General features: G+C 40.7%; 1 protein-coding gene across 1 annotated transcript in view; it reads right to left on the bottom strand.

Moving 5' to 3' along the window:
• Window positions 1–15,424, bottom strand: part of LOC109303614 (myosin heavy chain, clone 203-like) — a 115,335-nt gene that overhangs the window by 52,136 nt on the left and 47,775 nt on the right. Inside the window, exon 6 of the mRNA XM_019525814.1 lies at window positions 1,507–1,572. Coding sequence (XP_019381359.1) covers window positions 1,507–1,572 — 66 coding nt within the window. The remainder of the gene's footprint in view (window positions 1–1,506; window positions 1,573–15,424) is intronic.

Genomic DNA, 15,424 nt, shown 5'->3' with positions numbered 1-15,424 from the left:
TCTTTTCTCCCGCCCAGGCAGGGGTCAGACTTGAAGATCTACAAGGTCCCTTCCGACCCTACTTCTATGAGTCTATGACTGCGCAGGTGCTGGTTGCTAGGGCAACCAGTGAAACCTAGAGACAGGAAGGGGTGGAGCTTAGCCCTTCTTAAGCCCAGGCAGGAGGCCAGGAGAAAAGTTTCCCTCCAGCGGCCGAGGGAGGAAGAACTCGACCAGTACAAAAGGGAGAACTCTGACAGTGGGAACATCCCCTGTTGCTGCTGGGGTTGGTGCGCTCTCTCTCTGGTAGAGATGGATTCTTATTTTGACCAGGACAGTCTAACTTTTCTGTTGTAGCCTGGGGGCTTTGTGTTCTTGTGTTTATTGTTTTGACCGGAGGACTGGGTGAGGCTATTAGGGGTTGGAGGAGGCCTCATAGGGACCCCATAGTAGCGTGGGGGTTCCTGGCGCCAAAGAGGGTGCAGCATTGTTTGGGGTGCATTGGCCCCAGCCCCGGAGCCAAGGGGGGGCAGCGAGGAGCCCCGGAGCAGGCACTGGCGAGAAGTCCCAGAACAGGCAGTGCGAGACAAGCTAGATGCCGCCGGTAGGGGCTTGGGCTGTGAGATGAGCTAGAGGGTGTTGGGGAGGATGCAGGCTGAGGGACAAGACAGAGCATCCACGTGGCGTGGAGAGTAGGACAGACCTGAACAACATCAGATACACCTGCAAGGCTTGGGCTGCAGTGTAAGGGGAGGAAAGGAGCCATAGATAGTGCCTCAGGCACTGAGAGAGAAAATAGGCAGCCTCCCACTTGATTAAGATCTTCCAATCAAGCAAATACCAACAAGGCATGGCAGGCGAAAAGGCAGGCAGTTGGCCCTTGATCGGTGTTGCGGGACCACTAATAGACAGCCCCGAAGAGGCACAACTGTCACATAGCCATTAGCCAATCACAGACATCCTTGCAGCAAGTGAGGTTATCAAATTTTCTAGAGTTTCTCCACAACTTGATATTTCTTAATTTCAGGAGTAAAAATTACATCTACATAATGGTCCATGGTAGCCAGATTATACTTTCTTTTTAAAATCCCATTACCAAAAACATAATGCATTATTCTGAGCTGGGTTATTCTTAATGTCTAAAGATGCAAAAGATTTGTAGCCATATTTCATGGAAGTGGCACTTCTTTGTTAACTAGTAAGGATTTTCTAATCAGAGTAAGGAAAATTTACACACTAATATAGATTGTCCAAATTAATGACATTGGATTTCAATTATGCACTGACACTTTACAAGAAGCAGCAACAGAAAATTGTACATTAAAAGGAAAGTCAATTTAAAGCAAATGAATGGACAGGTTCCAGATATGGTGCCTATATCTACAAAATTAGAATTTATCATTTAGGATTAAAACTAGACTTTCCTTGCATAAAAATAGGCCTCTGAAAATTAAGGCAAACACCATTAAATTACAAGGTCAATATTAACAGATAAACTTGTGTATGGCTATTGCACAGTACATTTACCTTCTCCTCTATTTCTTTGAGTTGCCGCTTTTGAAGTTCTATTTTATCTTCTAGCTCTCGAATCCGCTGAAACAAAGCAAAGCAGAAGAAATTTTTTATTTTTCAAACTAATGCGTGTCCAGGAAATGTAAATCATATTTTTTTTTTAAATGGATGGAAATATGCTCATTGATACAAAACTCTTTCTGCTGAGGAATTTATATAGACATAATGTTATGGATCATTGGATACATCCTTATCTGCAGTAAATAAGAATTTACTCGGAGAGGATATGCTTTTCCGACTAAACACCTACCACTGCATTCACTCTAGCTTTTATGGTGTCACTACACATCTGTGAGATACACTTGGGCTTTTCTAATAGTCATTTCACATTGAGATTTAAGAAGCAGCTTTATAGCTTGTCATTTGTAGACAAGCTTGCAGTGAGTGGAAGAGGCAGAAGACTATTTGCCTCACCTCAGCCTCTTGACCACTTAAACTTGGACTCAGTAACAGATCCATTCACCTAAAGCCTGGAAGAGATTCAGTTGAACATCCAATCTTACTTCCTCCATAACACATGAAAGAACTTTACCTAATGCTTGTTGCATCGATCTCATAATTCATTTGAAGTTATAGCATAACATTTATAAAGATTCCACCCTGAAATAGATATCAAACTCATGGACAAATGTCTATTGTTACATCCTGTCTATTACAATACATGCAGAGAGAAGTAGTTAGCAGTGTTGGTCTGAAGTCAGGCTGATATATTTGCACCTGGTAGACTATAGACAAATTAGAGCTGTATAGCATAAGCTTTTGTGAGCTGACTTCATTGACAGTTATAACAGGATTATCTTGAAATTCAGAGATGGGAATATGTCACAACAGAGCTATTTATTCATTATCATTTTATTTTAATTGTTTTTTATTTATTTATTTAGAAAGGAATTATCTTTAAGTCCAGGTAGGTTTGAATACCTGAACATCTGTATTTATTAGGGCTGTACGAAGCTTTGGTCGCTGATTTGATTTGGCAGAGATTTCGCCAGATTTAGCAGCCGAATCTCTGAATCCAGATTGAAATCAGGAGACCATTTAAGCTCTCCAAATCGAACTTGAATCCTTTGAATCAGAACCCTTTGAATTGATTTGGAGAGAGTGGGACATAGACACAGCTTTATATGTTTTTTCTACATACCTCAAGGTACCAGGCGGCTTGTGAACGCTGAGATGCTGAGGCAGATGGAGCATCCCACAGGAATGTGGGGGAGGGCAGGGTGTCCCCAGCAGACCCAGAAGTAGACCAGAAGGACTTCCAGTCCACTTCTGGGTCTGCCACAGAGCATGCAGGGGACCCCCCCCCCACACTCCACACCCCCCAGCTTGGTCACTGGTGCCTCTTGGGTCTGGGGGGCACCCAGGGTTACCCCACAGCCAACTGCCAAACCAAGGGCATGTGGGGGGTCCCACACTGAGCACGTGCCCCCCCATGCTCCAGTGGGATGCTTCAACCATCCCACCATCTCAGTGCTCAACAGCCATGCCTAGTACCTTGAAGTATGTAGAAAAAGCATTTAAACTGTGTCTGAATCACTGATTCCCCAAATCAGCATCAAAACTTCAGCTTTGGATTCGGTCGAATTGAATTAGGACAGTGATCCAAATCAACAAATCAAATCACTGTCCCCCAAATTAGGCTGAATCAAATCAAATATGGCCCACTTCAGACACCCCTACTATTTAAGATGGTATTCTGCACACATGTATATGGACAAGTGGCCAGCAATAGCATCTACAAAAGCACAAGGTCATTCGCAGACATTGAAATAATCATGCAATGGGTTCTGATACTGCAGTCTCAAGAATTGAGCCTCCTGCCATGCCACATGTCCCTTGCAGGATGCACAATTATAGGTATCAGGGACAGATCCCAATTAGTCGAGTGATGGCAGCTTTGCTGCCAGTTGCAGTGGAAGAGAGACTCCTTCGGGTGCTGGGTGTAGGGATCAAGGCTTCCAATTAGCAGAGCTAAGGTGCTTTTGTATGTGGGGTTTAAAATCCCCAGCAGGGGGATCCCCTTAGTTCTGCCTATTGGGAGTCCTGATCCCCAACACTCAGCAGCCCCAGGAGGTTTAAACTCTCTGCAGCTCCCCCTCCCTTGGAACCAGGGCTGCCCCTGTGGCTGGTGACAACAAATCAGATTACTAGAGACCCAGAGCTGTCCCAGGCTAGTGTAGACAATCAGCTGGTTGTCAGCTCTTGGCTGGTTGGACATCCAGGGCTATTAGGGGCTGATTCTGACAAATCAGGTCCTAGGCATGTATATGATATATGGACTTGCCACACATTCAATTTCAGGCACCAAAAAAACCAAATCTCAAAGATGTTCAACTTGACATATGGAACATCTTTGTGGCTGGTTTGCCATTTTATGGTCCTTTAAAATGTTACTGTTGACATTATGGCATAACTAACCTGTGAATTGCACCATAAATGTCATGTGTGCCAGGAGCCTTAATCTTTCTTTCATTCCTGATTCTTAAACATTGTGCAACTGGACTAAAACTCTCATTGTATCATGTTGCATTATAGAGACATAGACAGATATAGTTATTTCCAAAATAACTGAAAAATACAAACCAAGTTGCTGCTGTATGAGAAGCAAATAGACCTTTGATTGCAATAACAAATCCCCTAAGCAAAGTTGAATTAATATCACTCTTCCTTTATTAGATTTGAATTGATTCAAACTTAATCTAGTGAGGCAAGTCTATCAAGTGATCATTTTTATGCATAATTCAAGGATTATGCTGTCACCAGCAAAAATCAGCCTTCATAGTGAGAAACTAAACTAAGCCTGAGGGGCTGAGGGCCTAGAGGCAATATGCTAAGGGGTGAAGGAATCACTCTGGTGGACTATGGCAGGCTCCCAAATTTAAAATAAAAACAAAGGTGTGGCAGGAGAGCACAGGGAGGTAACCCTGGTTTACCAGAGAGGAGAAGAAACAGAACTGTAGCGACGTGTAGTGAGGTGCCACGTCTGCCTTCAGTGGTGGTTTCCATTATACCAGGGATGGGCAAAATATAGCCCATAGGCCAGATCCAGTCCACCAATTGATTGGATCCAAGTCACAGGATCCAGAGCTCTGCTTCAGGCTGAACCCCACCACCCACTCCCCCCCACCATCCAGGTTAGCCTGTGCCTTGCTCCCAGCCATGCCCACCAGCCCTGGTCCTGGCCAGCACACACAGCTTCCCACCAGGGCTGCTCCCGATGTCATGTAGGTACTGATCAGTTCCCCTCACCCCCGCTTCCCGCGGCTCCTCCTGTCCCTGCTGCATTGCTTCAGGTCAGGGGGAAACCTGCAACCTGATGGCTTCTGCCCGCCTCCTACCCACCCACAACCCGCCCCCACCCCCACACAGTATAAAACTTTATTTTGAGCTGTTATGCACCTCTATATACACTACTCAAAAAACCCCATAAATCAGGACAATTTTTTCAAAATAAAATTAAAATATTTTATCTTAGGTGTTTGATTTTTAGTATACAATTTGTTTTTATCCAGGATTTGTTAAAAAGGTATCTTCTAAAAGATTGTGTGTGTGGCCCTTGACAGCTCACCTAAACTTGTCAAGTGACCCTTCAGCCAAAATAATTTCTCACCCCTGTATTATACCCATAGCGTAACTGAGGAGGGATGACCAGGACAGCAGGCTGTACCACCTTTGGGAAAGGGTGCAAAACTAGCTGCCACTGTATCTGGTGACTGGCTACGCTGCTGCAACCAGAAGTATAGCAGCCTGTGCTGCCCAGAGGACAAAGCTGCCCTTTACCCCTCTGGTGCAACCTGATGGCTATCTCTGTCAAAAGGTATAACACTATGTAATGTGTCTGTGTTGTTGGAGAACAGAGGTGAGAGGGCTCATATAGAGGGAATTGAGCCGTCTTAACTCTATCCTCCATTATTGGTTTAAAATGTTTCACTTACAAATGAAAGATTAAAATATTAATGAGCCATACTAGTGAAACAGCAGCATCTACAGAGGCTGTGACTGTCTAACATGGAGTAATACCAAAAGAAAAGAAATTGTACCTTTAAAATGATATAGATGATGACAATGATGATTAAGTGGTCAGAGATAAAAGAGGTAGATGGGCAACTGGAGTTGTTTCATGCTTTGTTTAAAGTTTCCATTACTGGTAAAAGTCAAAAAGAGGATTTTGGACTAGATGAGTTAGTATTCTGGTCTTATAACCCTTACAGTCCTAAAATTAAGAGGCATCCATTGGGTTGCATGAGTGGCCATGTTAGGCACAAAATAGACAGTAGCATACCTAGGGCAGGGCAACCAGGGCTGCTGCCCCAAGAGTATACTTTCTGGGTGAGAGAAGGGAAAAAAATGTGTAATTATACTGGAAGCATGAAAACAACTATCTGCATGTGCTGCAGCTTCCCCAGCACCCAGTTGTGTTGTTACACCTCTAAAAATACATTAATGTCATGTACTCTTATTGCTGATGGTGGAAGGAGGTGCATAATGGAGATGCAAAGAGCTACAGTCAGTCATATAGAGTACAATGAGGCCTACTCACCTGAAAAAGGTGAACAGACATCAGTAACAATGTCAGCACCAATTCTTAATATGATTTACCACACTTGCACTCCAAATAATCATGCAGTAAGAAAAAGTATTCCATTAACTAATTCCATTTCTATAGCGATGGAAATGTCAATGAGCAAGGCTCACAATACCTACTGTTGGAAGGTTTGTAAATGGGACCCTGCAAACCATTCCCAGCATGGTCATTCCCTCCACCCATACATCCCACAGGTCACTGTAATGTTGCAGGTAACTTTATGCTGGTCCACCACAACAGGGTGAATAGCATGTTCATTGGTATCGTTTGGGCTGGAAGGTGGGGGAGGACAGGATTTCCCATCATGTTGAACAGATGCTTCTAAGTAGAAGCAACTGTACAAAGAACCTGCTGCTGTACCAGTATCATCCAGCAGATGTCTCTGCAAGTCAATATAGGATAGCAACTTCCAAGTACAGTTAAATGGTTAGAAATTATACAACTATTAAAAATGAAATGCAACTGGTTTGACAGACCAAAAATGCTTCAGAAATTAAACCTACAACTAGCTATTTATTACTAATTACACATTAGGCAAAAACTCATGATATAGATATATTATACATATGTCATAAAATGTTTTCTTTATATTCACATTAGCAAAACTAGGCGGCACTCAGACACTGCAACACCCTAGAAATGCCTTAGTTCTACATAACAAAGACCTGAAGTTGCTTAACTAAATGCCTACACTCTTAGAAGAGACCTGCCACTGAAAAGCTATTAAAGCATTCACTACGTCTGTGATTATATTTACAATTTATTTCCTTACACAGAACAGTAAAAGGTTAATATACCATTGATTATTCTCTTCTGATTTTATAAAGATGGATCTTATTTAAATAGGTTCTATAATCACAGTTAGCCCCCTGCTCTCTAACAATCTGAGCCAAAACCTCAAATCCCTAAAAATCCATTGGAATATGGAATAATCTTTGGACCCCATCTTGTCCTCTACTCTGACAGCACAAAGAAGCTGTACATCTACCATAAAAGAGCAATTGAGGAACTTTCCAATATAAAGGAATCAGATGGCACAGGGCCAGCATTGTTGTTTCCAACAACACAGAGCTTCTGATAACATAGGTTTAGATAAATCAGTTTGTACTTTTGAACCAAGGGCCATAAATAATGGACGTGACATTGGAAAGAGTAACACTGTGCCTTCAGCTATTCAATATTCTTGAATGGCTAAATCAAAATAATAAAAAAAATGATGCCATTTTTACTGAGTAATAGCATGGATTGCAACACAAGAACCACACATAACAAAATTATTACAGGGCAGGTAGCAGAATATCAATCCATCTGTATTAGGAGGTTGTTTTCCCTGAGGAAAGGGCCCTGAAGTCAACGCACGTTTTTCGAGATTGACTTCAGTGATCCATCACTTTTTCATAGAAGGTGAATAGTCAACTCAGCCCTAAAAATTATCTGTCATACTTTTGAGATCTTTAAGTTGGGATCAGATTTCTGAATATAAAAACTTTAAATGAAATTGAGACATTCAAAAGTGCCCTTGTCATGAAAGAGGATAGGCTACATGACTGCTATTTAAAAAAATGTTTACCCTCATTCATCTTACTCTGCTCTCTGTCTTTTTTTTTTTTTTTTAAAGTCTTTGTGGAGAATAGACTAGAATCAAGAAATCCTCTTACTTCATTCTCTCACTCTCATTTTGGTCTTTGATTCAACTCCACTATCAGCTGCTCTGGCCTTCCTTCTACGCTTTTTCTAATTAGTGATATCCTGTTTTCACCCAATTCATTCACATTTTTCCTGACTATGACCGTTCCCTTCTCAACTTCGGCTTTTCTCTTCCTTTCACATTTTTCATCTTGCTCTTCCTGCTATGTTTTCTTCTTCACTACACAGGATATGCCCTAACCATCTCAGTCTGGCTGTTCTGGCTTTCTCAAATGACATTCCTCTTAGTTTATTGTTTCTTGATGTTGCCATTTTTGTTTCTCTCTTAGCACCTGCTTAATTTATCCTAGCACAGCAGATGAACATTTATTCTAGATTACTAGATTACTCCCAAACTGTAGAAGGTGCTGTAGAAGATGTGTGTATGCACGCACGTGCATGTCCATATATATGAAGTCCAATGACTGCATAGATCTGGTGCTAAGCCAAGGTGTTCATTCCCTTTGTGTCTTGCATCAGATAACCTACTTTCCTATCTTAACAAGTACTGGAACACTAAGAAAATCATGGTCAAGATCAGTTAGTTTGGTTATGAAACATTATCTTAGCAATGCTGCTGTATTGGAAAAACAGAAAACGTAATAAAAATGTACTAATTAGGGGGGAAGAAATCACCTTGCAAGTTCCTATGACTCATTCTTATTGGATTTACATTCATCAGCAAGTCCAAGAAAACAATTTGGTAATTTTAGCACAAAGCAGACAAAGAAGGATTTGCTAAGCTGCTTAAGGCCTCAGCTCAGAAACGTTGAAAAGGTTCTGTTCGATGCACATTTACAGGCTATGCACTCTGGATGGCTATTTCAAAGACAAACAATGCTTTGCATCCAACATGCACTCAAGAATGCCTCCAATTCTGAAGCAGAAATTAACAAGGGAAATGTTTTACCCTTGAAAATGGTAAGCAGCAATACTTTCTTTTCTTTTGCTATCTTCACATTTTAGCAACTTAACAATGGTAATGAACATGTGTTAGATCTTTAATAATGTTCAATGAAGAATACTTTTCGGTAGAAACGTAAAGACCTAGATATTTCAGATACAGGGTAACAAAGAGATTATGACAAAATGATTTGTCGTCAGTAATTACTCATATTGCTAAACTGATGGATAAACTTCATTTATAGAAATACATACCATTCTTTCTGCCTGCTGGTGATAACAGTTCTTTTTTATTTACATCTCCTAACCTAAGCTTTTTAGCTCTGTCATAACACACATCTAATACATCTGTTTAACAACTTGCAAATCTAAATTGACTCCATCTTAAATGTTTTGGATCAATATATTGTGTATTAAATGGCAAGTTCTGGTCCAAATAGCTCTGTTAGAAGATGACATCATCAGAAAATCTTTACTTCATAAATATTTCAGTACTGCATGCTGTACATCAGGGAAGCTTCAAGACTTTCCTGATGCACTTTCTTTATATCTTCCATTCACAAAAACTGATGCATGTGCTCAGCTTCTTTGGACTTGATTATTCAAAGCTGACTTCAATACAAGATAGGAAGGCATGGTACCTTTCAAGAGGGGCTCAGTCCCTTGCAAGGCCCCTCAATTATTAAACTATCCTTCTCTCCCTCCTTTAGGTAGGACAACAGGGATTCAAATAACAGCACTGCTTCATGTTATACTGGGTGTCCTCTTATTTTGCTTAAAGAACCAAAACTTGTGGTAATTTTAAGCCTACAGACACAATAACAAGACAGCATTTTGGACGTACTCTACCATCCTGAATCTAATTACAGTTCTTTATTTATGTAGCAGGTAATTTAATTCTATTCCTTCCTCTGTACTGCAACCCCTACCAAGAAAATCCATTTAATTATTACTAAAGTAAGAGCATTATTCTCATTAATCTTTATTATGCATCTTTAGTTCCTGCTTGTCTTCCTAAATGGAATGAATCTTTCAGGATCTCCATGAATGCATTTCACTGTACAAAAATTAACATGTTATGCTACATTTGTCTTGGTAGTACATCATGATGTTTATTAGAGTTGTGCAAAGCTTTGGTTGCCAATTCAATTCAGAGATTCAGCCTGATTCAGCAGCCGAATCTTCAAATCCAAATTGAATCAGGAGACCCTTTAATCTCTCTGAATCAAAGCCTCTGAATCAATTCGGAGATTTCAACGATTCAGCCATAGACACAGCTTTATATGTTTTTTCTACATACCTCAGAGTACCAGGCACAGCTCGTGAATGCTGAGATTGGTGGGGCGGATGGAGCATCTCCCATGGGACCATGGGGGGTCCCCCGTGAGCTCAGCCGTGAACCTTGAAGCGGACCAGAAGTACGTCCAGACCCAGGAGGCATCAATACTTCCAGTCTACTTCTGGGTCCACCGCTGAGCGACTGGTGCCTGCTGGGTCTGGAGGGGCACCTGGGATCCCCCACAGCCAATCATTGAGCCAGGGAGCGTGTGTGGGGGGGTTCCCCCACATGCTTGGTGGTGAACCTGGAAGTGGACCAGAAGTGCTTCCAGACCCAGGAGGCACCAGTACTTCTGGTCCACTTCCAGGTCTGCCGCTGAGCATGGAGGACATACCTGTGCTCCTGTTGGATGCCCCATCTGCCCCACCATCTCAGCATTCACAAGCCACACCCGATACCTCGAGGTACATAGAAAAAACATATAAAGCTGCATCTATGGCTGAATCACTGATTCTCCAAATCAGAATCAAACCTCTGGATTCAGATTTGGCCAGATCGAATTGGGACAGTGATCCAAATCAGCTAATTGAATCACTGTCCCCCAAATCAGGCCGAATCCCAATCGAATACAGCCCACTTTGCACACCCCTAATGTTTATTAACGCAACTCATCTTCAAATGATCATTTTTGTCACAAACTGATATTGGACTATTTGCTGCACTTTATTGTATACCTAATTACTCATATAGCTTCATATTAGTATTGATACTCTTTTAATCTATGCTTTAAATATATTATTAAATTAATATTACCATATTTACTTGAACATAAGACATCCCTAAATACAAGGCAACCCCTGAATAATTAGATTCTATATATGGAATATTTATAAATTTGTTATAATTTTCCAGTTATAGAACCTAAGTATTGGAGGGTTGTCTTGACTCCCTCCCCCAACCCACTTCTTGCCCTCTGCTCTATCCACTTCTTCTCTGCCACAGCCTGCCTGCCACCTGCACTCCCCCCACCCTCAGCTCCCCATAGTTCCCCTCCTGCTCTCCCCAGTCTCTGCCCATCCTCCCCTCCAGCTCCCCAGTCACTTCCTCTTCTAGGGGTGGGTGGGGCTGCAGAAGGTGCAGAGGGAAAGCAGAGGGAGGGGCAGGAGGCTGCTGTGGGTCTGACTCTGGTCCCCACCCAGGCTCAGGGCCAGAGTCAGACACAGCAGCTGCCTGCTCCCCACTCTACTTCATATGTGATTTTAAGATGAGGGGGTTTTTCCGCACATGCTGACTGGGGGAAAAAGAAACTTGTCTTTTATTTGAGTAAATACAGTAAAACAAGAATACCAACAAAGTACATTATTTTGCATGATACCAGTTCAATTTTCAGAATAATTACATCTATATATAAACTGTTGGACTTCAGAAACAGAAATAAAGATGAGCTTCTTAAAATTACGGAAAAGTTAAGATACTCATTTTATGCCAATAGAAGAAAATTGGTTAGCATTGGTTAGTATTTAATTTAGAATTACTTCCATTCAGGTACTTGAATAGTACTTTCTTAATGAAGCCATATTCACCATTATGCATAGGTATGAAACTTAATGGATTTTCCAAAAATAAATCTTTGCATTATCAGAACTTTAAAATAACAATAAGACCCTGATTTTTACAATTGCCAGCTACCTAGCATTTCTTCCACTAACTATACTTGGAGCTTCAGTACTCAATGGGTGCATCTACAAGTGCCATTAAGGCAACGTGATAAGTTCCGGTTTGGTTCGCGCCAAAGTTAACTGCTCCCAGGCGTAGCATTTACATATGCACCACGGATTGCGGTAGTCTGAGCTGGGGTGCAGCAGCCCTGAGGGATCAGCCCCAGGCTCCAGGAGACAGTGTCAAGTTGCGGAGGATGTCAAGTGCCAGAGGGGCGGGCTGGAGCACGAGAGTGCCCAAAGAGCAGAGCCATGTAGTTAGGTAACAGACAAGGACCTGCCCCCTGCTGCCTGGGCTGGCAGAATGCAAGGTACACCCAGGTCAGCATTTACGCATGCCCAACAGCACTCTCTTACGACAGTAAAAATTAGTTTGTTGCAGTCTAATAGCATCACATGTAGACTGTGATGCTATACCAGCAGCAAATTTGTCTACTGTGCAGTTAAGCACACATGTAGACACACCCACTATTTCCAAAAATGGAGACTTCAAGTTTTCTTCAGCGCAAACTCTTAGAATTTTATTTCCAGGAATTCCCAAATTCCAGAGGTCATTTAGCACTGAAATACTGATAGAATGGGCAGACTTCTTTTGCACATGCTTTGTAGTTACTGGACCATACCCAGGAGATCAATTCAGAGTGCTGAGCAGCCTCACAGTAAGTAATGAAAGCAGGATTGATCAAAAATGTAAACATTCAAGTCAGGTGTACAATGATGATATTGTAGAATAAGGGACTGCTGTAGCAAGTAAATTTGGCTTTTATCTATCTGGTAACTCATCTGTATTATGAATGGCTTATTCCAGCAGCACTAAAGATTAGAAATGTGCAGCTCAGATTTCTTTGTAGAGAATGCAAGATAACTGTTATTAAAACAACCATGGTATGTTTGAAGCATGTACAGTACAGGTAGTTACATGAGACTTAAAAACAACTCCTCATCAATCCAAACCTTACTAGAATGATCTTTCTTAAACCCAATAGCAAAACATAGCAAAATTCTAAGATAAGAGGCATCAGGATATGGAAGGGAAGATACTAAAAGCCCTGTGAGTATGAGGGTTAAGAAGTTCAAAACAGCATATTAATAGCTTGTCACCTATTGTATTGCTTTACTTCAGACGAGAAAAGCATGTTCAAGGCTGGTATTTGGACAGAATTAGATTTAGTTGGCTGGGATTCATTGCTAAACTAATTGAGATTATGCTGTTCTACAAATTTAGGCAAGTAGGGTACTTGCCTTTTCCCCTTTATTATATCATGTCCTACTAATAAAACAGATTAATGACTATAACTAAAAAAAATGATGCTCCATCAGCTTTAACTCATTATGTAGGCAAGTGGAAAAGAGCAGTAGCTAAATTCACCTGAGATCTATCTGACTGGACTTCTTCAGTGCAAAAGGAAGTAAATCCAAGGCCTCTGTATCAGGTTTTAAGCACAAAAGGAAAAAGAAAAACCATTAAAACCCAAGCTTGCATTCTGAACACATGGGGTGTTGGAATTCTTGAATATGCAAGGAGATATCTAGCCCCATAGATCTGGTAAACTAGCCTCTTTCGCTGATGGATGTGAAAGGAGCAATGCCTTCTTCCCAGACAGGATCTGCTTACTCTAATGACTGTTGTAGGAAAATGGCTTTTGGAATCTCATACATGGATATCTCGTTTGACTTCGAAGGTATAATGAAAGAGCTTGTCAAACCAGAAGCAAGAAGGGAGACAAGTGAAATTTCAAATCAAATTTTTCTATCTTAACATAATGACCAGACTACCAGAAATTAAGATATAGTGGCATCTACTTCTGAAGTAGGGACCTTACTTATTACTACATTTAAAAGTAAAGCTATCTATGATATAGCAGCTTGGGGATATAGCCATTGTTGTGCAGAATGAGAATAATTCTTTATATTCTGCTCAGATCTGTTCAAGTGTAACTTCCTTCCTTAATTGTGATGTACTACAGAATATGATGTACTACTAAAGTTGTATGACTAAACCCACTGTTTAAAGTAAACCTGGTTAAAACATTTATAGTTGGGAGTGCTGATTATCTTAGCTTTCCACCTTAGGATATGTATTATGCTTAAGTCTGCGACAGTAAAAATGTTATTCCTGGATAGTTTTTAATATATTTTTCCCTCTGCAAAACTGGAGCTAACCTCAAATATACATTCTATACATTTTATGAAATGCCCTTCATTTTGTATGTAGGGAATCAGGAGATGACAGATATATCGCTTTCCTTCTTTCTCTGAAGATTTCATAAAAGGAAGATGGACAGATGAGATTGCTGGTGGAAATTACTGTTTTGCATTAATAAATCTGTCTCACTCTCCAACTGACAGCAACCATTTTTGGAACTGGGTGCATATCAATTGGCTGTACTTTAAGGATTTTCTAGCCCTCTCTGACAGGAAAGCAAAAAAATTATACTGTTATACTAATTTTATTAGACTTCTGTTCGTGGATGTTTTTATTTAATCAATCCTAATATAAAGTCGGATTCTGCTCACATTACATACATCCTTACTCCAGAAGTAGCCTTAATCAAATCAGTGGAAATGCTTACAAAGTAAGGTCTTATGCAGTGCAACTCAGAGCAGAAAAAATCTACCCTGAAAAATGTGTTAATTTCAGTAAATTAATATATTATAGTTACTGGGTATTTATAGATGCAGCTTTTTTGATTAAACATGGTTGATTAAATGGTATTTATTGTTGCTACCTTTCCTTTAGTTACTTTATTACATTGTATGAAACTGCTTTACTATTCAGTGTTGTAGCTACAACATGGTAGTCCCTTTCCATTCAACATTTATTTACTCTGAAGCTTCCTATACCCAAAATTATTCCTCTGAACAAAATCTTTGTAGTGACTCTGGAAAATTGCCAAATATGCAACAATCATGTCACAAAACTGGCAAAGGTGTAATTAAATTCTTTTCAATGAAGCTCTCCACACAAACAATATACATGCCACTGGCTTTCAGAGAGCCAAACAAGCACAACGACATAACAAGACACTGGGTTTTTTTTGGCAGTAGGAGCAGTTGGAATGCCCACACCCTACTGCTACAAGGAAATATCACAAGCTGCTCACAACAGATTTCTAATTAACATATTTTGCCTCCTACAAATATAAAGGCTTGTGGAAATCAATGAGTATCCACAGAATTCAATGGAGCAACACCAGTTTGCACCAGGTGAGGATCTGGCCCCAAATCTGCATGTTTAATAAAAGCCATGAATGTCTTAATGAGCAGATATAATTACACTGTGCATGTAATTGGATCTAGAGAGATCCGATTTCCTTAAAGCACAGTAGATGCACATGAATGAGTCTTTTAATATGCTAATGAGTCTTATGCATATACATCACCAAATTCTCAAGATGACACAATACTATCATAGTTAAATATATTGAATGTACCTAAACTCCATAAACCATATTTCAAATGTATTTACTAGGAGCAAAACCAATATTTGATGGCTGAGAAATCAGTCCTTGTGTTTAGATCAAAAGGCATTTGAAGAATTGCAGAAGGTTACCCTTTTTGCTCATCTCCCTCTTTCTACTCCATGACACATCTCTGGCTAGGTCAGGGATGGGCAATTATTTTGGGTGGAGGGTAGCTTACTGAATTTTGGTAAGCTTTTGAGGGCTGCGTGCGTAGCCCCACGCCTTGACAGGTCCTTTG

This window comes from Gavialis gangeticus, unplaced genomic scaffold (assembly GCF_001723915.1).
Source record: "Gavialis gangeticus isolate Ggan-Ray unplaced genomic scaffold, GavGan_comp1, whole genome shotgun sequence".
NCBI classification, from domain to species: domain Eukaryota; kingdom Metazoa; phylum Chordata; order Crocodylia; family Gavialidae; genus Gavialis; species Gavialis gangeticus.
The sequence above is the reverse complement of the archived record's forward strand: the minus strand, read 5'-3'. Positions and strand labels throughout refer to the sequence as shown.